The 22637-nt window shown below is 44.3% G+C and overlaps 2 protein-coding genes and 1 pseudogene across 2 annotated transcripts; 2 read left to right on the top strand and 1 right to left on the bottom strand.

Annotated features, from left to right (window-relative positions):
* The first annotated feature begins 691 nt into the window (after positions 1–691).
* Positions 692–5372, top strand: LOC136467728 (AP2-like ethylene-responsive transcription factor AIL1). Its single transcript, XM_066466498.1, has 8 exons — positions 692–1090; positions 1233–1858; positions 2014–2096; positions 4338–4426; positions 4497–4570; positions 4644–4694; positions 4802–4878; positions 4963–5372. The coding sequence occupies exons 2-8, from the start codon at positions 1302–1304 to the stop codon at positions 5121–5123; spliced, it is 1092 nt and encodes a 363-aa protein (XP_066322595.1). The 5' UTR covers positions 692–1090; positions 1233–1301; the 3' UTR covers positions 5124–5372.
* A 6483-nt stretch (positions 5373–11855) lies between these two features.
* LOC136464452 (probable polyamine transporter At3g13620) lies at positions 11856–12449 on the top strand. Its single transcript, XM_066463402.1, has 2 exons — positions 11856–12207; positions 12345–12449. Exons 1-2 carry the CDS (start codon positions 11952–11954, stop codon positions 12395–12397), a joined length of 309 nt encoding a protein of 102 aa, XP_066319499.1. The 5' UTR covers positions 11856–11951; the 3' UTR covers positions 12398–12449.
* Positions 12450–16827: 4378 nt separating this feature from the next.
* Positions 16828–21349, bottom strand: LOC136464451 (HVA22-like protein a; annotated as a pseudogene).
* Positions 21350–22637: the final 1288 nt, after the last annotated feature.

Below are 22637 nucleotides of genomic sequence, written 5' to 3'. Positions count from 1 at the left end.
TATACCAAACCAGCCAGCAGTAAATAATTCACGATCGTTTACGACGAAACGAACAGGCTGATTAGTTCCCAAAGAGGCCAAGCAACCAGTCTACAACCAGCAGCTAGCAGCTAGCAGTCCACTCATGTTGTCACGCACGCACAGGCGAAGAAAAGAAATGTTGGGAGAGATGAAGGAAAAGAAAAAATATATTTGAAATGTTATTTCTTTTAATTATAGCTGACCTATTATTAATCTTTTAATTATACGCTTGGGTTTGCCAATGTTAATTAATGAGGAGTTCGCCAAAACAAAACGGCTGCTGGCGGCGTTGGCAAGCGGTGGCAGCCGAAGGATCACGAGCCACGCACGACCCCTAGAAGCGTCCGCCGCTCTGAGCCGTTAAAGGTTAAACGTTCCCACGCGGCCGCGAGGGCCTCGACACACGACACGCCTCGAGATAAGCTTCCGTTCCTCCCGCGGTTTCGCCCCTGCAGAACGTTCCAGTCCGTCCGCCGTCAGGCCCGTCATGACACTCCGTCGTGTGGGGCCTCCGGGGCAGCCCCATGGCACGGGCCGCCTGCCGCTCGTCCCTCCCCCACAGGCTGGCACGCATCACGAGGGGCGTCGTGCACGAAGCAAACGGCCCCCCTCAATTAGCTCACGCTTAATCACCCGGTTAACGCCAGGAAACAAATTATAAACACCCTTAATTACCTATTGCCTTACGTCCTCACCAGTAGCCCCAGTGCTGCAGTTGCGCTCAGCTATCCCAGATTGTGCTCTGCTGCGGCGATTAGATAAATCCGGCGGAGCAAGAGGGGAAAATTACCCTGTGATTTTTTCGTTTTGCTCGAGAAAATTTTCGTTGTTTCCCTCATCACTCTCCACTAAGCCGCCGCCTCCCCGCTGGTGCTCGTCGCTTCCTGCCCAATTCGGCGCCATTCGCGCAGCCCCCTATTAATTCCCTGCCTCGGTAGTCGCTGGCCGATTGCCTCGTGAAATTTCCTGTTTCGTTGCCTCTCGGGGTGTTAAATACCCACGCTGCTAGGGTTCAATCGTCGTCAGGAGGCTTTACCTCTCAATCACTGCGGGCTGGCGGCGGTTCGAGGTACTGGTTTTCCACTGCTTCCTTGGTTTCTCCGATTCTGGATGGGTTATAGGCGACTTTGTGGTTTGTTGTTCCTTCTTCGGATGGATCTAACTATGTGGTTTTTTTATTGTAATAATGTTTTCCATCCCCTTTCTTGCAGAGTTTGTGGATAGTTTGCGAAGAGATAGTTAGGGTTCTGGGAATTATTATTTTTTGTCTCCCCTGTCAGATGGAGGAATCGGACGTAGGAGTTAATCCTGGGAAGCAAATGGAAGAGGATAAGGCTGCGGGAGAATCGGGAGACGAGGGTAAGATTGAGAGGAGCCACTCTATCAATCTGAATAGGGTGCCAGCAGTTGCTGTGGAGGCGAGGAGCACCCAGGGGAATGGTGAGACGCACGGTGCAGCGGTGTCAGGAACCAAGGATGCAGGCACCGGAAAGGCAGAGCAATCCAGTGGTGATGGTCAGGAGAAGTTACCCAAGTGTGAGCAAGTCGACTATGAAAGTGAAATTGAAGGCTGTGCAGATGATGAGAACCCTGTCAAGAAGGCTGCTCTAGTTACTTTGGTTGGAAATGAATATTGTGGTGATGATGACGATGATGAGAGAGTTCAAGTGCTCACCATTGTCAAGAAGGATGAGCCTGCAGATGACATTGGCGACTGTTTTAATCCTGGGACAGTTGCAGGGTACAGTGAAGTGAAGGGTGGTGTAGGTGCTTCTGCCGCCACTTCTGCGGTGCGATCTGCTGGCTCCCGATCATCAAGTTTCCATGGTGTGACCAGGTGAGTGTGGTGTGTGTCCTTGTAATTTGTAATAGTTGCTAAGGGGAGACAAACAATGCACTTGATTTATCACTTTGGTATCTTATCTTAATTAAATACGCCTTGTCTGCTTAGCATACTGGGACAATTTGCCAAAGTATCATCAATTTGTGCAGGCATAGATGGAGTGGGAAATATGAAGCTCATTTATGGGACAGTTCTTGCAGAGTAGAGGGACGTAGAAGGAAAGGGAAACAAGGTATCCATTTATTTTTAACCATCTAACCAGCAGTATGAGACCTTTAATCTAAAGGAGATTTACTGTTTATATACCGAACCATTACCATTTTGTTAGTAAATATTGATTACATGGCATTACCAGATATAGAAATATGGCCATGTAAAGAAAATAGGTTTCCATGGGAGCTAATATTGTGCATTTATTTCTCTGTCCTCTTCTCATTTATCTACCATTGAGTGAGAATCTTGGGCAATACTTTCTGTAGCAGTGAGAGAACAGAACTAGATTCTTGTCCAATTATAGAAGAGCTACAAATTTGATAGCTTTGTCCAGGCCACCTATCATTTAGTACAAACTATGCCTTTCTGAACCAATACTAAAAATTGTATATAATTATGTATGCCATATCATTCTTCAGTCGGTGTCATGTTTCTTTTGTTGTCAGTCAGTATTGAATTTTTTTTGCATTTATATAACTTTATCATCTGTCCTAGTTCCACACATGCGTGTTAAGATATTTATGTGCCCTATATTGGTTGGTTCACTTACTATTTCTGGCACTGCACACTTGAGCTGCGATTATTGGATTAGCAAGCTCCTGCAAAAGTAGGTCAGCTTACATTTAGATGCAATGTGCGAAAAGTATGTGACGTGCCTCATTATTCTCACATTTGTCACCTTCTAAACATCAATTACCTTGTACTCTTAATAGACATTGTCTTGTAGTGGAAGCAGCCAAGTATAGCTACAAAAATGGTTGCATTCTTTATTAAATTCCTGTAAACATTAATTAATTTGTACTCTTAATAGACATTGTCCTGTAGTGGAAGCAGCCAAGTATAGCTGCAAGCCTACATAAATAGTCGCATCCTAAAGTAAGTTCCTATGTTCATATCGGATGAGGGAAAACCATTATGCACTGTCTTGTGAGAGTGCTTTTCGCTTAACATATAATTTTGTATCATGACCTCTTATAGATCATAGGAGGGGAGTTTTCAAACACGTACTGTCAGATGCCTGTTGGGGGGCGTGACTTCCCCTTGATTAGAGGGAGGATCGGGGGAGTTGAGGGAGGATTAGAAGGAAGGAGTGGCAGCCCTAGGGCTGGCCGCGCCTAGGTAAGGAAGGGGAGAGGCAGCTGTGAGCGGCTGCTGCCGTCCACGCGAGCGGTGAGCGGCTTGGCTGCTGCGGTGATGGCTGGAGGCGATGCTGCGGTCTGCATGGGCGCGGTGGGGAACAGCAGCGGCTGCTAGGGTAGGGAGGCGCAGGGAGAGGAGAGGGGTGGCGGCAGGAGAAGAGAGGGAGAGGGGTTTTACCCCGAACTGTTCTTGCTTAAGATTGAAAGGATACATCTCCCTTTATATATATAGGGAGGACTCGACTCGACCTACAAGCAAACCTAGCTCCTAGACCCTATTGGCCCGACTTGGGCCCCATACTTCCGTAGCCCATCATGGCTATATCGGCCTGTGACACGTACTAAATAATTGTTTTGCCAATGATCAGAATCATTTTGTTGTTAGTTATTTAAGCTGTTTTAACCTAGTATGTCATATCAACTGTTTCTGTTTCTGGTTTTCTGGATTGTATATATATCTTAAGAAACATCAGTGACGTTCCCTACTGTTTTTTTTCCTATATAGTGGCTACCATGCACGTGCTGTATATCGATTCAGTAACAGTGGAAAAAACCATATAATGGAGCAATTTATCAATAACTGTGAAATAAACATAAACAAGTAAAGCCTTAGATTTAAAAAAAAATAGCTCGAAAATTGACAAATCCAAATCCTATGTGAAATTAAACGGAGCAATCCACATCTAAACCGATAAGATACATATTCTAATTTGTTTCCATCCATTCATTGTACGTTTTATCATGAGAAAATAAAGTATTGAGAAATTACTCAGCCCTGTTCTAGGAGCGCACTCTTCCATGAAATAGCCCTATGAACTAGTAAAGCTAGTACTTCCCCGAAAGACCTTTTCCATCACTGAAGGTTAAGTACCACCATCAAAGATGATACTGTTTCTATGACAATTTTTTTTTCGATGCTGTTTCTATGACAATTTATTATCTTATTTCTTTCTGTATGATGTGTATTTAGTTATCTGTGACTTAGTATTAACGGTTTCTTGCAATGTTCTGATGTGGCGGTGCTTCAGTTTATCTAGGTAACTATTGTTAATTCATTTATCTTTGTCTTGGTTCTTGTGTTTAAGGTTCGATTATTTCCCCCTAAATTCTGTACCTTGCAGGAAGTTATGATACCGAGGAAAAAGCTGCCAGGGCTTATGATGTTGCTGCTATTAAATACTGGGGCCAAAATACCAGACTAAACTTTCCGGCAAGTTCTTTTCCTTTGGCTTCAGTGATATTTTTCAGTTACATGGTCTTATACATGACATTTATTCCAGATTGAAAAATATGGAAAGGAATTGGAGGACATAAGGGATTTGTCTCGAGAGGAATGTGTGACATATTTGAGAAGGTATGTTATCAATCTTCCCCATTTATATCACTGTAGAGAAACGGCTACCACAGTAATTTGTCTCATCCTGCAGGAGGAGCAGCTGCTTTTCAAGAGGAGCTTCTATTTACAGAGGAGTGACAAGGTTACCTGTCTTTTATTTGTTTTGTTGAGCTTGCTGAGACTTCAAAGCATTACCTTTTTGTTCTGTATGTTATACTGAAACTAAACTAAAATCTTGTCCAATGCCAGAAGGCAGAAAGATGGGAGATGGCAAGCACGCATAGGACTGGTTGCTGGAACTAGAGACATTTACCTGGGAACATTCAGTATGCAGCGCATGAACTGTGGTTTACACATGCTTTTGTAAAGTAACTGATTTGAGTTTACTGATGATTTTAATTTTGTTTCAGAAACTGAGGAAGAAGCCGCAGAGGCTTATGATATTGCTGCCATTGAGATACGTGGCAAAAATGCTGTGACAAATTTTGACAGAAGCAACTATGTCGACAAGGGTATGCACTGTATAGAAGGAGAAGGCTTGAGGTTGCTCGCATCCAAGCCAGAAGAATGACTTCAAGTTCAATGCAGTGAGTGTTGATCGGGCAGATTTGGCCAGACATATATGGAGCTTAGTTGGTACATACAGATAGAAGAACTGGTTGCAGTTTGTCAATATTCCTGCTTTACAAGGCTTAAGATTACAGTTAAATCGACCCACTAGCAAAAATTGTTCCAGGAAGATTTTGAGCTTGTGTATCATAAGGTTTTGTAGGATAGATCTGTCTGCAAATGTTAGCAAGTCGATGTTTACTGTTTGATAGCTTCGTGTTATCAGATTGAATGTTCCTCAAATCTTTCTGAAGAACGTCCTTGTGTATTATCTTGAGAGAATGCGTTTTACCTAGGCTATTGCCACCTTTTTTTTAACCTTTGGTATACATGCCTTCTGCTTGCACTTTCCTCACAATAAATGCCCCGCAAGCCGCATTTACGTTCCTCTTGTATTCGTACTTTTTACTTTTACTTGCCGTTGTTTGCAAGGTGCTCATAGGGTTTGCGTACTTGTTTTGTTTATAGGGTGAGTTTGCATGCGTGTTAAGCGTCTGCACTCATGTAATTCGTAAAAAAAAACTACTTGGCGTCTAGCGGCCGCTTGTCGTATTTTGCTGGCACGGGGTTGGTTGGGGCGGAACGTGATCGTTTTTGTGAATGGAGCGTCCGATGTACCGCACAAATGTCACCTCCAGCCATGCCATGGAGGTGGCGCGGCGGTGTTGCACGGAAGTGGGCGGCTCTTCCCCACACCGGCGCCCCCCCCCCCCCCCCCCCCCCCCCCCCCCCCCCCCCCCCCCCCCCCCCCCCGACGGCACCCTCTCTCACCCCAGAGATCGAGCTCCCCTTACCCCGGTGGCCATGGTGCTCCTCGCCCCACCCCCCACTGTCGCTGTGGAGCCAAGCCCGGTACTGGTGGCGGTGGTGCTCGCATGCAGCCACTCGCCGCCGGCTCCCACCCTGTCGGTCGAAATTGACCAGTCCAAGCCTCTTTCTCCCCCTATGTTGCAAATGTATGTTCCAATTTGTCGGTGCGAAATGTGACCGACAAGTAAATATTTATAGTTTTGTCGTGCGCTGTGATCGGATGTGGCCTAGCATGCAATGACACATGATTTATACTGGTTCGGGCAACGTGCCCTACATCCAGTTTCAGTCGGTCGGTGACTTTATTCCTGAGCCCAGGTGCTCGAAGTTTATTGTGGGGTTACAAACGAGTAAGGAATGAGAATGGGGGGTGTTAGAGGCCCGATCGGACTCGGAACCGAGTGGAAGAGAGTGACAGATGCTCAAACGTGCGCTAAGTATTAGAGCGTATGCTCTGTGTGTCCGAGCTTATCAGCTGTTGAGAGCGAGTAGACTGTGTAGCTGTCGAGTTCTAGAGCTGTTGAGGCGTCGTGTCTTAGGAGAGAGCGCATCCCCTTTTATAGTTGAAGGGGATGTCCTTATAAGTCAGAGAGAGAGAGAGAGAGAGTGTATACAGGCACTGTCTAGTCTTGTTGCCCACGCCATCGGGTACGGGATGGCCGCCGTCGCCCACCATACTGTTTACGTCGCCATCGTCCACACCTACTGTTCATGCTCTGTTATATCTGGTAGGTTGCACAGTGTTCGCCTGGTACGGCAAACGTCGGCGCCCACAATACTTTTCATGCTCTGACGTGTGTGGCAGACTATCCAGTGTTCGCCTGGTACGGCAAACGACGACGCACACAATACTGTTTATGCTCTGACATGTCTGGTAGGATGTACAGTGTCCGTCTGACATGGCCCGACGGCACCGTCCTGCAGGTGCGCAGGTAGGGATGAAAACGGATCGGATACGAACGGATATCACTCTTATTATATTTGTTTTCATATTTCTGTTCGGATTTGGATTTGGACACGGATAGCGTTCGGATACATATACGAATACGGATTGACTCGGTTACGGATACGAATAATGAGTATCGAATACGGTATGAATCAGATTCGGAGAAGGTCGGATACAAATATCTATTCGGATATTGAGTAAAAGCAGCATATATATATATATATCATACGTGCGCAAACCATTACACCACTCTATGAGTCCATAATCCATCTAGATTAAGCCAAAAGACTAAAGAGTAAAACAACAAATAAGATAAAGATATAGATACATCATACATCAAACATCATACAAGCACCAATCTTCACGGCATGAGTAGAAATAGCCAAGTTCATGGCTTCATGGGTCTCATGGAGTCATGGTCATGGATTCAAGATCTACAATCCTTATATAGGCCATTTTTTCATTTGAGAAAGTTTGAACAAAATGTAGTTCAAATTTCATAAGTGTGTGATATAGTTTTAGAAAGTCTATATGAGATTCAAGAATTTGTGACTAGTGTTTGATAAAACTTTCTCAAATGGGAAAATGAGCTATGTAACAATTGTAGATCTTGCTGAGATGATCAAACTTGGTATTCAGAGTTTTTTCATCTAAGGTCATTTAGTGTCTCATTTGAGCAAGTTTGACCAAGTTAAATTTGGTCAAATAAAAAAACAACACTTTGACTCTAGTATTATGAACTCTAAATGACTTCAAATTGAAAAGTTTTGAATACCAAGTTTGTTCAACTCATCAAGATATACAATTGTTGTTTTGGTCAACTTTCCATTTGAGATAGTTTGGACGGTTCAAATTTGTGATTTTTAAATTTCGACGCCTACAAACTAGTTTTTGGAACCCTAGATTATCTCAAATTGAAAAGTTTTGAATACCAAGTTTGTTCAGATCATCAAGATATACAATCCTTATATAGGACATTTTTTTATTTAAGAAAGTTTGAACAAAATGTAGTTCAAATTTCATAAGTGTGTGACATAGTTTTAGAAAAGTCTATATGAGATTCAAGAATTTGTGACTAGTGTTTGATAAAACTTTCATAAATGGGAAAATGAGCTATGTAATAATTGTAGATCTTGCTGAGATGATCAAACTTGGTATTCAGAGTTTTTTCATCTGAGGTCATTTAGTGTCTCATTTGAGCAAGTTTGACCAAGTCAAATTTGGTCAAATGAAAAAACAACACTTTGACTCTAGTATTATGAACTCTAAATGACTTCAAATTAAAAAGTTTTGAATACCAAGTTTGTTCAACCCATCAAGATCTACAATTATTGTTTCGGTCAACTTTCCATTTGAGATAGTTTGGATGGTTCAAATTTGTGATTTTTAAATTTTGATGCCTACAAACTAGTTTTCGGAACCCTAGATTGTCTCAAATTGAAAAGTTTTGAGTACTAAATTTGTTCAGCTCATCAAGATCTACAATCCTTATATAGGCCATTTTTTCATTTGAAAAAGTTTGAATGAAATGTAGTTCAAATTTCACAAGTGTGTGACATAGTTTTAGAAAGTCTATATGAGATTCAAGAATTTGTGACTAGTGTTTGATAAAACTTTCTCAAATGGGAAAATGAGCTATGTAACAATTGTAGATCTTGCTGAGATGATCAAACTTGGTATTCAGAGTTTTTTTCATCTGAGGTCATTTAGTGTCTCATTTGAGCAAGTTTGACCAAGTCAAATTTGGTCAAATGAAAAAACAACACTTTGACTTTAATATTATGAACTCTAAATGACTTCAAATTGAAAAGTTTTGAATACCAAGTTTGTTCAACTCATCAAGCTCTACAATTGTTGTTTTGGTCAACTTTCCATTTGAGAAAGTTTGGATGGTTCAAATTTGTGATTTTTAAATTTCGACGCCTACAAACTAGTTTTCGGAACCCTAGATTGTCTCAAATTGAAAAGTTTTGAATACCAAGTTTGTTCAGATCATCAAGATCTACAATACTTATATAGGCCATTTTTTCATTTGAGAAAATTTGAATGAAATGTAGTTCAAATTTCACAAGTGTGTGACATAGTTTTAGAAAGTCTATATGAGATTCAAGAATTTGTGACTAGTGTTTGATAAAACTTTCTCAAATGGGAAAATGAGCTATGTAACAATTGTAGATCTTGTTAAGATGATCAAACTTGGTATTCAGAGTTTTTCATCTGAGGTCATTTAGTGTCTCATTTGAGCAAGTTTGACCAAGTCAAATTTGGTCAAATGAAAAAATAACACTTTGACTCTAGTATTATGAACTCTAAATGACTTCAAATTAGAAAGTTTTGAATACCAAGTTTGTTCAACTCATCAAGATCTACAATTGTTGTTTTGGTCAACTTTTCATTTGAGAAAGTTTGGATAGTTCAAATTTGTGATTTTTAAATTTCAACGCCTACAAACTAGTTTTCGGAACCCTAGATTGTCTCAAATTGAAAGGTTTTGAATACCAAGTTTGTTCAGATCATCAAGATCTACAATCCTTATATAAGTCATTTTTTCATTTGAGAAAGTTTGAATGAAATATAGTTCAAATTTCATAAGTGTGTGACATAGTTTTAGAAAGTCTATATGAGATTCAAGAATTTGTGACTAGTGTTTGATAAAACTTTCTCAAATGGGAAAATGAGCTATGTAACAATTGTAGATCTTGCTAAGATGATCAAACTTGGTATTCAGAGTTTTTTCATCTGAGGTCATTTAGTGTCTCATTTGAGCAAGTTTGACCAAGTCAAATTTGGTCAAATGAAAAAACAACACTTTGACTCTAGTATTATGAACTCTAAATGGCTTCAAATTGAAAAGTTTTGAATACCAAGTTTGTTCAACTCATCAAGATCTACAATTGTTGTTTTTGTCAACTTTCCATTTGAGAAAATTTGGATGGTTTAAATTTTAGATCATTTCTCCATCCAAGGTCGTTTGAATAATATCCGGATAATATCCGTTTGGAATATCTGGATATATCCGATACTTAATCGGATTATCCGATATCCACCGGATATCGATGATATTACATCCGTATTTGATATCCGCCTAAGATATCCGTTTTATTATCCGTATCCGAAAAAAATACGGATATCCGAGTAACTATCCAGATAAGTGTTCATATTTGTTCGGTCGAACGGACGGTCGAATAAATATCTGTACCGTTTTCATCCATATGCGCAGGGCATGGCAGGGTACGGTCCTCGGTATTGTAGTTGACTTGAGCGCCTTACCTTATCTGCTCCGCCTGCTCCCCGAGCCCACACCGAGCGGGCGTCCCCGGTCGATCGTTCCCAGTCGGGCCCGACCGTGTCGGTCAGGAAAGAGCAGCGGCAGAGGTCCAGCGTATCCTCGGTCGGAGAAAGGGGCTCGGAGTCCGACTGCGGTCCCACCACGGCCAGGCCTTTCGGTCGGGGTTCCGACCAGATCTCCTGGCCGGAGGTGCCGGTCGGGGACCGGATCGTGGTCTCGGCCTGTCATTGTGTATCTAGGCCGGCCCAGGCACGTGCTGTCACTGCGCCGTCTGCTGGGCCGAGTTTTGTAGGAAAGCGGGTCCATTGGGGACCCCGGGTTTACGAACCCGACACAATTGTTTCAGAGGTTTAGAGGTATGTTGCAATTGTTTAATATGGATATTGCATATGTTGCAAGTGTTTCAGAGGCATGTTGCAAGTATTTGTTCAAAATATTTCATTTGTGTTATGTTGCAAGCGTTTTGATTTAGATGTTGCATATGTTTTCACACATATGTTGCAACAATATGTTGCAAAATATTTCATCAGTTTCAGTTTTCTATTGCAGCAAGTGTTTTCATATTGCAAGTTGTTAGTATTTTATCTGGATGTTGCATATGTTCACACACATATGTTGCAAGTGTATGTTCTAGATGTTTCATCTGTTTCACACATATGTTGCATTCAAGTGTTTCATATTGCACGTGTTTCATGCTGTTAGGGAAGTCAGGAGGCGTGGCGAGCCGGTGGCCGGCGAACGTGGCGTCACGGGCGGATCCAATGGGTTGTCCGGGTATGGCAAGGCATACCCTAAGCCTAGCCCAACAATGAACCTACCCCTCTGTAAAAAAAAATGAAAAAAGTCTACATAACCCGCTCACCTTTGGCGTTGCGGCTGCTTCATCCTCTGAACTTCGAAACCGTCTAACGAGCACCTTAAAGTTTTCCAAACTGTTTAATTAACCCCTTAGAGTGGTTTTGACAGCCGGTTTACCTAAGTGGCACTCCAACGTGGGAAGACAGGACATGGTGGTGGTGGGCCCTGATGTCAGTCCCTTGGCTCCCCCAGCACAGGAGAGACGCCTCTACGGATCGGAGCGCGTGGTGTTCGCGACGGCCGGAGAGGACGCCGTCGTCTTCACCCTCTCGGTCCTCGATGACCCTGCGCCGTCATCGATGGGATGGTTCGGGAGGATCCTTCCTTCGGCACGGCTACCTGCTACGCTAGTCTCTCCGCCTTCTCCTGCCGCGACCCGCCCCCTCCTCCTCCTCCTCTTCCCTCGCTCCAAAGCCGCAGGCCGCCGCGCGGACCTGGCCGCCCGTGGGCAAGCACAGGGCATCATGGCGTCCGCTGCGACCACCTCGGGTGGCGCTGCAGCGATGTCGCGTCGCGGGCGCCCGGCTCCCCATGCCCCTGTGTGTTCTGCGCTGCCGCCGCCGCCAGCGGCGAGGGAGGCGCGACACGGAGCTCCACTTCCTCGAGGCCTCCTTCTGCCGTCGTCCCTATCTGCCGTCACCGCCGGCTGTGGCGCCTGCCGGAGTGGGGACACCTGCCTCTGCAAGGCACGCGACGCCGGGCGCGGCCGCGACAACCTCCAGTGCCGCTACCGCGTCACAGGCGAGCACGGGGTCCAGTGCAAGCTGCTGAGTCCTCGTGCTGCTCTCCAATCTCATACATACATGAATTACGATAGGTAGCAGAACATCTCCAATTGCAGTGGGAAACAGTATCCGTATTATACTCCATGGTCCATCACGCTGGGCATGTCCTTCTTCAGCTTCGACATCATCGTGGCCGCCGCCAACTTCCTCTACAGCCTGGGCATGCTCCTCAAGTTCGCCGCCTTCGTCTGGCTCTGCGTCAAGCAGCCCGGCCTGACACGCCCGTACCGCGTCCCGGCCCGCCTGTCGGCCGCCGTCGTGCTCTGCCTCGTCCCCTCCGCGTTCCTCGTCTTCGTCATGGCCATCGCCGGGTGGAAGGTGTACGCCATCAGCGCTGCGTTCACGGCGGCCTGTGCAGGTAGCTGTTCGTTGTTGTTTTTTCTGTTTCTCAGTGTTTCCCGTTGGCATAGTTTGCGTGTTAGGCTTTTTGCCTTTTCAGTTTTCAGTCTTTCTTTTCTTCTCTTGTTGATCAGACAGTTGTGTTGGCCTGTGCAGGTAGCTGTTCATTGCTTTTTTCTCTGTTTCTCAGTGTTTGTAATTGGTTGTAAATTACCATCAGCCCATAGCCAGAGCCAGAGGAGATGGTCTCCTGAGTGTTTGAGAAAAGAAAAAAAGAAGAGCCAAAACCTAGATAAGATAGCTTATAGGATGCTGTACGTCAAACAAATGTACTCTATGTCCCTATATGTTTGTCGTTGTGATTTGCATGCCAATAACTTTAACTCGATTTATAAAAAATACGTACAATATTTCTATCTTCCAATAAATTTATTTAAAAACAAGATTCAAATATATATCCAGTGATAATAATTATGTATTATAAATATCAATATTTTTTAATATATATTTAGTCAAAGTAATTTCTCGATAAGCGAGCAGTACCTAAGGTAGCACATATGTTAGGGGGTGTTTGTTTCGAGCTACTAAACTTTAGTAGCTACTAAATGGTTTAGTCACTTTTAGTAACTCTAGAGTTACTAGAGAGGGCTGAGGACTAAAGCCCTTTTAGTAGCTTTTAGTCATAGTGTTTGGTTAAAAAGTTACTAAAGTGACTAAAAGCTACTAAATTTAGTAGCTACTAGACGAACCAAACAGACCCTTATACAGCAATCGAACATGCACAAGCCATGCATCAGGCAATAAACTAACCCGAGCTTGTCAAGGCCAAGCTGCACCTTCTGAGAGACTGTGCGTAAGGAGTGGATGAGGCGAAGGGCTTTCCCTGCAGCGGAGGACAGACGAATGGGACGTCATGAGCGGCGTCCGAAACGACGACGGCGGCGGGGCCACCAACGCCGCAGACGAGCGCGGCCGTGAGCGCTACCTACGCGGCGGAGGAGAGGAGCCGCGTCCGGACTGGTGCCGCCGCTGGAGCCGGCGGAAGGCCTGGCGGCGGAGCCGGAGCAGTTGTGGCCGGCGGCATCTCTGCCGGCCTCTTGTCGCCGCCGCTCATGAATCTAGGTGAGCGCCCCGTCCTTCCCCGACCCTTTGTTGCCCGCGCCTCACCGCCGTCGCCGCGGCACAGGCTCGCACGCCCGCTGCTCTTTCACCAGCACAGTCTCGCGCTGCCGCCGCTCTTGCGCCGCACTCGCGCGAGCCAGGAGGCCGTCGCTAGGCCAAGGCATCCGTATTTGGGGGGAAGGGGACTAACATCAGGGGCCCGCCGCCACGAGTTCGCTCGTCGCGACCGCCAATCGGGAGAGGAGCGACCGAGCGCAGCTGCGCAGGCCGAGCAGGCGCAACCCCCGTCGCCGCTGGCCTGCCTCCCTGGCCGCCAGCCGCTAGCGCCCGCCGTGGCTGGCTACCGTAGATGCGTGGCACCCTGCGCCTGCGCTTGGCCGGAGGCGCCTGGTGCGGTGGTGCCCTGTCCGGCGCCGGCTGTCCCCTCCCTGTCCCTGCGTCGCATATCCTGGCGTCCGACGACCAGTGTCCCCTCCCTCTCCCTGCTGTCTGTTGAAGCAAAGGTACGCCACTGAACCAATTTTCCCCCAAATCTCTAACCCTAACCGTTGGTTGTTGTTCAATTTCTCCTCAGATTAGTTCAATTGATGTAGCTGTATGTCCTTCGTAGGATTTGTGAACTATGAAGAGAAATGGAGACCTTGCTTCTATGTTTTAGAAACATGCTGCAAAGAAACGTGCTTCTTCAACTCCTGTTGTGGAATAGCAAAATAAAGTGGAAGAGGAAGATACAATAATTGAAGCAATTGTTGATCCTTCTATAGAACCAACTGAAGATGTGACTACTGCTGAAGAACCAACTCCTGCTCCTGCTATCACTGATGTGTTGCCACCAACACCCCCACAGCCACCTTCAGGCTATGATGTTGATCGCCTTCCACATGATCCAGGTGAAAGGTTGCCCATTGCAAGTTATCATGCTAATGATCAAGATGCAGTTAGGAGAGCATACATTCTTAGAGGGCCATTCCAACCTTGTTTTACAATAAACATGGTGTCAGAGTTCCTGATATGGAGGCTAATTATGTGCCTTATAGAAGATCAAGAAGGTTTGTCCTAGATCAAACAAGTGATCATCACTTTAGAAGAGAGGTATACATTGGGGTTATTGATAAATTCAGTCAAGAGCTTGATAATCGGTTTGATGAGGTTAATTTGAAGTTACTTTATTGTATGTCTGCCCTCAACCCTTCCAATTCATTTGCATCATTTGATGCACAGAAGGTACGCCGACTTGCTGAATTCTATCCTAAGGATATATTTGGCTCTGAATTGCTAAAGCTTGAATTGCAACTTGATACCTATATTGATGTCATGAGACAAGATGATAGATTTAGTGGTCTAGAAAACCTTGTTGACCTCTCAGTTAAGCTAGTGGAAACAAATAGGCACAAAGTTTATGATTTGGTTTATTTGCTTATCAAATTGGTATTGCTTCTACCGGTGGCGACGGCAAGTGTTGAGAGGGCATTTTCTGGAATGGATTTTGTTAAAACCAAGAGGAGAAATAAGATGACCGATAATCTCTTGGATGATTGCCTTGTCAGGTTCATCGAGAGAGACATTTTGGATGAAATAGATGAAGTAGATGTAATCAAGACTTTCATGTCCATTAGAAAGCGTAGGCCCAAAAAGTAGTGTTGTAATCTTAATTGGTCAAGTTTCTGTCATGCATATTCTAAACTATCAGTGTGCTATTTGAACTATTTCTATCTTCATTTAAGACTTATTATGCTATTTAGTAGTTGTGTACCGAATTGTGAGGCAATTTTTATGATACTGTACCGAATTGCTAAATGGATTTTACAGGTTTGCATATATAAATTTTCGTTCGGCATATCCTACTCAAAAATCTTAGCTCCGCCACTGCGTGGCGCGTGGCGAGCCAGGGGCCGGTGGTCGGGGGCACGACGGGACAGGGGTGCGCCTAGGGGGCAGGGCGAATGGATGAGGATGGGGACGAGGTGAGTGGATGGGGGACAGGTCAGGTCTCAGAGCGGGTGTGTCAGGCGTGCGGGCAAACATATGGAATTCATCCCATCGGACGTCCGTGCGCTAACATTACCCTTTTCCGAAAACAGCCAATGAGCCAAAGCGAACATCCGGGGATAATTTTTTAATTTTAACACTTTTTTTAAACTAATTCTAAATCTAGCGCTGTTTGTTTTTTATTTCCAAATCTAACACTTTTGGCCACGCCTATTGCCATAGCGTGACGAAATACCTGTGCCTCTACCGCGTCATCGATCACGGCGTGGCGGAGAAGAACAGAGAGCGGCTGGGATCAATGTGACGTGATGGGCTAGCACATCGCCTACGGAAATGATTTCGCTTTGGGATACCTGACGCAACAGTGGATGCACTACTCGCCCCCCTCGGACTGCGGACTGCGGACTGCAACAGTAGACCTGCATTCATGTCGGCCACGAGGCCGGCGCCGTCCGTCCCAATCGCCGAATGAGATTTTGTAGATTTTTCTCGAAATTCAAATGCCTAGTATACTCCTGTACTGATACTGCTACGGAATTCAGATGGAGTATAAAAAAAGATCATTAAAATTCACATGCCTAGCCTTAGCGCTACTGCGTTTTTGCCCTGTTTACCTTGAAGTACTGCATTCGCTCTAAAAACACCTATCAAGTCAAAGTTTTCTAAATTTAATTAAATATATACTTTGAACACATTTTTAGGGCGAAGTTTGTTAATTTGGAACAGATCATGTTAAAAATTTGTGTTGAATAGGTTGCATATGATTTTTTTTTTCCAAAAGACGTGCGTTAAAAAATAACCGAACTAATCGTAAAAAAAGACGTGTTGAATAGGTTCACATGGCTTAAGATTTCCTATATAGTTCGCAATATGTATAATACCATTGTACCTTCTACACTTGAATCATTTGATGGCTATAATACAAGTACGCGATCTCACTACAGTCAGTTTGCTGACCGCTCTCACGGAGTACCGCCGTCCCTCCCACCAAAAGGGTCATTTTCTTCTTCTTAAAAAGTCAACTAGTACTCTACTTGTAACATCGGTAGGCAGGCCTATACAAGTACTTGTAGTACTAGTAGTATATGACTATCTCTGTACTATTATTACTAGAAAATATAAAAATGGAATAGAAATCGAAATGGAGTATACTAGTACTCCGTATTGTGGTATGTGGCCTGTGGCGGCTGTGGACTAGTGGTTGCGTGATTGCGTCTGGAGGTGGAGGGAGATGTGAACGGTGTAGGCCGCAGCGTGGGGCAGGCGGAGGAGCCGAGATGCGTCCGCGTCCGCCTCCCTCGCCGACGTGTGAGTGTGACTCAACGCGTCCTATGCTCGTGTTCCTGCGGGCTGCTTATCCCGCAAATCCAGCCACGCGTCCCGAGGGGGCGCATGCAGCAGCCGCACGCCGCAGTCCGCAGTCCCGAGGGGGCGAGTGGTGCATCCACTGTTGCATCGGATATCCTAAGCGGCCATGATGTAGGTCTACTGTCTGTGTATGCCGTGGGCTCCTAAATGTAACAACAGTAATGAAAGCCATCAAGGAAAGCGGCGTCATCTGATCTGCCACGGCCATCTGGCTCATGTCCTCCGCTGCAAAAAAAAGATCATTTCCCAAAGCAAAATCATGTCGACGAGTAGGCGATGTGCTAGCCCATCATGTCTCATTGATCCCAGCGGCGGCTCTCTGTTCTTCTCTGTCGCGCCGTGATGGATGGTGCGGCGGCGCCGTGCCAAGATCGGTGGCGTGGCAGAGCCTGCCATGTCACCGGTCAGCGTCCTGGTCGTCGCCACGTCAGCCTTCTCGCCGCGCCACCATGCATGGCGCGGCACGGGCATTTCGCCGCGCCATTACAATAGGCGCGGCCAAAAGTGTTAGATCTGAAAATAAAAAACAAACAGTGTTAGATTTAGAATTAGATAAAAAAAGTGTTAAAATTAAAAAAAAAAATTCACATCCGGCAGGATGGGATCTGGAGGAGCGCGGTCCGCGTGAGGAGCCAGGGCCCAGGAGCGCTTGTGGTGCTGGGCGCGGGCCCACAATATGGAGTGCAACGACGCCCGTGACCTCGAGCTGAATTTCATGAGTGATTGGTTGGGTAAAACGGATGCTGGCCACGACGTCGGAACAGACCGAGATTTTCCATGATTCCATTTCCATCATCAATTCACCACCGCTTCCAACCAGAACTACTGAACTTGCGATTTCACACATATCGATTGAACCAAAGCCTGCATTGGTTGATCTCTCCAGCTACCCAGTGAATCTCTTTACGACTTGAGGAATTTCTGCAACCTACTCCCAGAGAAAAGTTCAGGTGCTCCCGTGCTCCCACACACCACCACAAAAAAAAAACATCAAGAATCACACTCAAAATCACAACCAAAATATGCACAGGTGTACCAAACCTGCAGGGAGTACAGGATACGCTCTCCCTACTCCCAATCTATTGAGAGCCTTGTCTCAGAACTCAGATGGTCGTCGCTGCAATGCTCTCATTTGTGACCTCTCGAACAATTCGGATAGTGAACAGCTCGTAGCTCGGCGGTAGCTCTGGCAGTGGCCATGGGGGCACTTGGATGTCGCACCAAGGGGAGCGACTACTGAGCGTGAGGCTCGGTAAGCAGACTGCTCGGACAGCTTCATCCACATGAGTGCTCCTGGCAGCTTTAATAAAAACATAACATTCTGATAGTCAACCTCCCATGGCATGGCAGTCCACTGTCCACATGGTTTACACCTATATCAGATAAGAGACGAAGAAATACCTAGATCAACAACTACCTTCATGAAACCAGTTTGGCACAAAACTATAGTCCAGTGTCACAAATACTGGAGTTCCATCGCTACAACATATTTACACCAATTATGGTTGTCCAGCTACACAATATTATCGATTCAGTAGGTGCAAAATGCAGTCATAATATCCAGACATCTTCCTCCAAACTGATCCTAGCATATTCCTGCATTGATATAAATTATCAAAGCACAAATACTTAGAAGAGTTACCTTGCAAAGGTCAGAACGAACACATTTTTTTATAAGAAAATGGAACATATAAGACTTAGAAACATCAATGGGGTCGGACAAAAATCATGCAGCTACGCTCACCTGGCGAGTGAAAGAAAAAGGGTTGCCTAGTATTGATATTCTGGATTGAAGAAAGGATTCACTTCCCTTGCTTCAGATTCTCGTTGAATCCTGGCTCTCCTTTCAACTTCAACCTCCTCCAGAATTGAACGCCTTGGGTTTGAACTCTTAAACTGAACATGTGAAACGGGAATATTTATGTTCCTAAGATCCTTTTTTTCAGATGAACTCTAAGATCCCTTTTTTTAGATGAAGGTCCCTAAGATCCCTTGGTTTAAAGAAAATATTTGAGGAACAAAACCAAAGATAAATGTTAGCTACAAAGTAGAAAATAATTTAAGGTAATGCGCCGTGTGCCATACAGTTTCTTGCAATAAAAATTGGACTAGGTCACTGGGATGTGCCGAAAGCCTTGTGATTCTATAAACAGTAAAATGATGTTTCCACCTTTTGGGCAACGAGATAAAAGAGCACCTGCTAACTGCTAAGGGATTGAGTCCCTTTGATTTTCATAAACTAACTTATTCAGTTTTGATGGCGAGGATGGAAGTTTAGACTTCCTTCATCTAAAAAAAAACTTAATTCAGTTTTGCGTTAAGCTCAACAATCCAACTTTTGTTCAGTTTTGTGTTAAGCTCAACAAGCAAACTTAATGAATAATGCCTAAAAGCTGCAAGAGTGAACCTAGCTCATAAGAGCACCACAAGTTGTCAAACTCTAGGTCACCCTCATTTGCCCTCAGCTTTGATCCAGAGTCCTTACACAATTTCTGCAAGATAAAGCCCAGCTATTTCATCCCGACTTAAAGCTCATTCTGGTAATAAGCCTTTCAGTAATAAGGTATAAAGACCTAAGAATGTGGAAAATGTGCAAAACCATGGAGGCAGTGTTTCCCCAGCTGTCGAGTTTTTTTAGAATGTAGGAAATCACTAAAACAATTTTAGATAGAAGACAACGACAGTTGTTAAACTGAAATTCTGTAGTATGCATAACAAAAACCACACTGCAATATCAATAATCATTAGGGCATAATCATCACTGTAGACTTGTAGAATCACTTTCACAAATGAGAATGGTAAAATTTAACAGGAAATAGATAATACCTTGTTAACAAGATTCTCAAACGCTTTTGATCCATTTTGCTCAATGTATCTCTGTGCAGCTGAAATTACATCATCAGGCCTACTTGATTCATCCTTCTTTGGAATATACCAGATGTTTACAACTTGCTGATTTACAATCATTGGCCTCACAAAATGCTCATATACATGTGCAGCTCCATTGAACTGTGGCAATACTAACCAGCAATTGAAAAACAGTTTTGCATAAGACCAGAAAGGGAGCCTGCAAAGTGCAAAGTTATGCCTATGATGATCATTTCCATTCATCTCATGATGTATCCAAATCCAAGAATCTTATCAACCAAATCATGAGATAGCGGAGAATCATGAAGTGCAGTACTAAACCAGAGAAGGTCAATAGCAAAGAAATCAAGGTTGTTTATAGCCCAAAAAAATATTCCACATATGACCATCATGGTAAGTTCCAAGATGCACACCAAACTAAAGCTAGGATGAAATGTGCACTTGTGCAGAAAGTTTGTTTTTTACCATTCGAGTACTGGAGCAAAGGTGAGCTCGAATAGAATGATAAATGAGTACAGCACCTAGTACGTGAGCCATTGCTGATCATCCACAGCAGATTTTGTTTCAATTGCTCTAACAGAGGCATACCTGTGGAAAACGTCCAACGAGGTAAGAGAGAAACAATAACCATCAAATGGAAGACAGTTAGCGTCTATATGTTTATCTAAAAGGTTAATGGATTAACTTACAGAGGATATGCAAGTGAAACTACAGGCCTGCAAAGACAAACAAATAGAGGATTAAAAATTCTTCAAATTGCAGCTGAACATCCAGTGATTTTCAAAAACCATAACTGCACCTAATTTTTACTTGACTGACAGAAAGCTAACACACAGGTAAAAGCTATGACATTTAGCAACCACCAGTTAGGCAGTTTGGCATATTCTCTGGATATCACGTGCTTATGTATTACCATGTTGTATAAGGAGAAGCTATCCTGATTATGATACTGATTTGCGATCGAAGATGCTAGTAATTCTGCAGAAGTTGTAAAATCATAAGGAGCTAATAGCTTAAAATTCCATCCTTATGTTTAAAAGGGTAGCTAAACCATCAGCAAAGATCCACTAATCTAAAACGAAGGAACATCAGCATCACCAACAGAATGTCAGCATCATAGGGTCCATCATTTGGTCAAATCTTATTTGCTAACCGATTTTTTCACATAATCTTGGTCGTGGATGGACATAATCATTCTGTTCCTTCTTCGTTCCTTTATGCAAATTTAACACGCTCCTTCCAGGACCAAAATGCCGAAGCCTAATCTGGAAGGTTACATGGCATTTCACGATTTCATTAATCATGTTCAGCTCCACATCAGGTTTTTGGGTAGTTTCGCAATCACTCGCCCTTTGTTTGCTGATACTACTGGTACGAACAACCTCTGCTGAACGAAAAAAACCCTGAACCCAGCCATAATATACGCACCGCAACCACAAATTCCCAGCACCGCTGTCCACAAATCACGCAATGATTCGAGCACGCTCCGTCTATGTGACTTGACAGAACAGGATAACGCTGCATCTCGAGTGAAATAGCAGCACCGCTCACGAATCGTACGAGAAACGCAGAGACGAGCAGCTCAAGAGCTAAGCATCTGAAGGGGGATTCAGATCAGGAATGCGTACCCCGCGACAACATCCATGTTGTTGACCAGGACCTTGAGGAAAGATCCGGATCCGCCCCCCATTCCGCAGTCCGCAGAGCAAAACTGCGAAATCTGTGGAGGAATGCGAGAGCCGACCTGAGATGAGCGGAGCCGCTGGGTTTGGTGGTCTAGAACCTGCGACTGCGAGTGAGAGGCCGCCTTTCGTTTTCTTCGCTCCTTCACCAGCCTTTCCGTGTCTTCGTCGTCGACCTGACGTGATTACGACGCGTGGACCAAGGTCGTGTTACGTGATAGCAGAGGCCCATGAAGTATACCGGATTGGGCCGGATCCAATGGGCCTGTAGGATACACGAGCCACAACAAGTCACCATTTTTTTTTAATTTTAACACTTTTTTAATAACTAATTTTAAATCTAACACTGTAAGTTTTTTTAAACTAACACTTTTAGCCGCGCCTATTGCCCTGGCGCGGCCAAATGCCTGTGCCACGCCATGCATGGTGGCGCGGCAGAGGTCTGACGTGGCGACGACCGGTTTCGGTGACCGTTGACGTGGCAGCTCTTGTCGCGCCACCGATCTTGGCGCGGCAGTGCCGCGCCCTGATCCATGGCGCGGCAGAGCTGAATAAATACCGCGTGGCCGGCCGCCCGCCCGCACGCACCCCGCCCGCCTGCCGCCCTCGCCCGCCCGACCACGCCGCGCCCGGCCACTCCCGCTCCTAAGGTACCTCCTCTCGATTTCATATTTTTTTTGCTTATTATTGATTTAGGATAATTAGTGATTTAGGATAGTTAGTAATTTAGGATAGTTAGGGTTGATTTCATATTTTTATTATTATTATTGATTTAGGATAATTAGTGATCTAGGATAGTTAGTAATTTAGGATAGTTAGGGTTGATTTCATTTTTTTATTATTATTGATTTAGGATAATTAGTGATTTATGATAGTGAGTAATTTAGGATGGTTAGGGTTTTATGATTGGTAGTGATTTATGATAGTTAGTGATTTAGGATAGTTAGGTTAGTAAATTTGTTTATGATTTACGTAGGTTTGAGGTTGTGTGTTCTAGTATAGTTAGAATTTTGGGTTTAGGGATTATTTATGTATTTATTATTTAGTTTATAGTTAGTTATTTAGTTAAGGATTTTGGGTATAGATACTAGTTTACTCTAAACCCAAAAGGGTTTAGGTATTTTAGGGATTGATTATGTATTTATTATTTAGTATAGTTAGAATTTTGGGTTTAGGGATTTAGGATAGTTAGGTTAGTGATTTGTTTGTGAACTTACTAATTTTAATTTAAATTTTGTTAATTTAAATACTCTAACGTTTTGTTTATCAATTCGTAACAGGATGGCTCCTCCCACGCAGCACCCGTTGTATCTTATTCTTAAGGTGGAGTACGACGACCAGCACCAAGCACACATCTTAAGTGACAATGACGTAGAGGTGTCGTTGCCTTCTTTGAGGTCCCGCACGCACACCAAAGTGC

Source organism: Miscanthus floridulus, chromosome 7 (assembly GCF_019320115.1).
Source record: "Miscanthus floridulus cultivar M001 chromosome 7, ASM1932011v1, whole genome shotgun sequence".
In the NCBI taxonomy this organism is placed as follows: domain Eukaryota; kingdom Viridiplantae; phylum Streptophyta; class Magnoliopsida; order Poales; family Poaceae; genus Miscanthus; species Miscanthus floridulus.
This window is presented reverse-complemented; position numbering and strand designations above follow the sequence as displayed.

What these genes read in the sequence shown, in the direction of transcription:
- LOC136467728 (XM_066466498.1), top strand. Translation starts at nt 1,302, where the DNA reads ATGGAGGAATCGGACGTAGGAGTTAATCCTGGGAAGCAAATGGAAGAG. An exon ending in AGTTTCCATGGTGTGACCAG is followed by an intron (nt 1,859 to 2,013) that starts GTGAGTGTGGTG and finishes CAATTTGTGCAG; the next exon opens with GCATAGATGGAGTGGGAAAT. An exon ending in ATACCAGACTAAACTTTCCG is followed by an intron (nt 4,427 to 4,496) that starts GCAAGTTCTTTT and finishes CATTTATTCCAG; the next exon opens with ATTGAAAAATATGGAAAGGA.
- LOC136464452 (XM_066463402.1), top strand. Translation starts at nt 11,952, where the DNA reads ATGTCCTTCTTCAGCTTCGACATCATCGTGGCCGCCGCCAACTTCCTC. An exon ending in GTTCACGGCGGCCTGTGCAG is followed by an intron (nt 12,208 to 12,344) that starts GTAGCTGTTCGT and finishes TGGCCTGTGCAG; the next exon opens with GTAGCTGTTCATTGCTTTTT.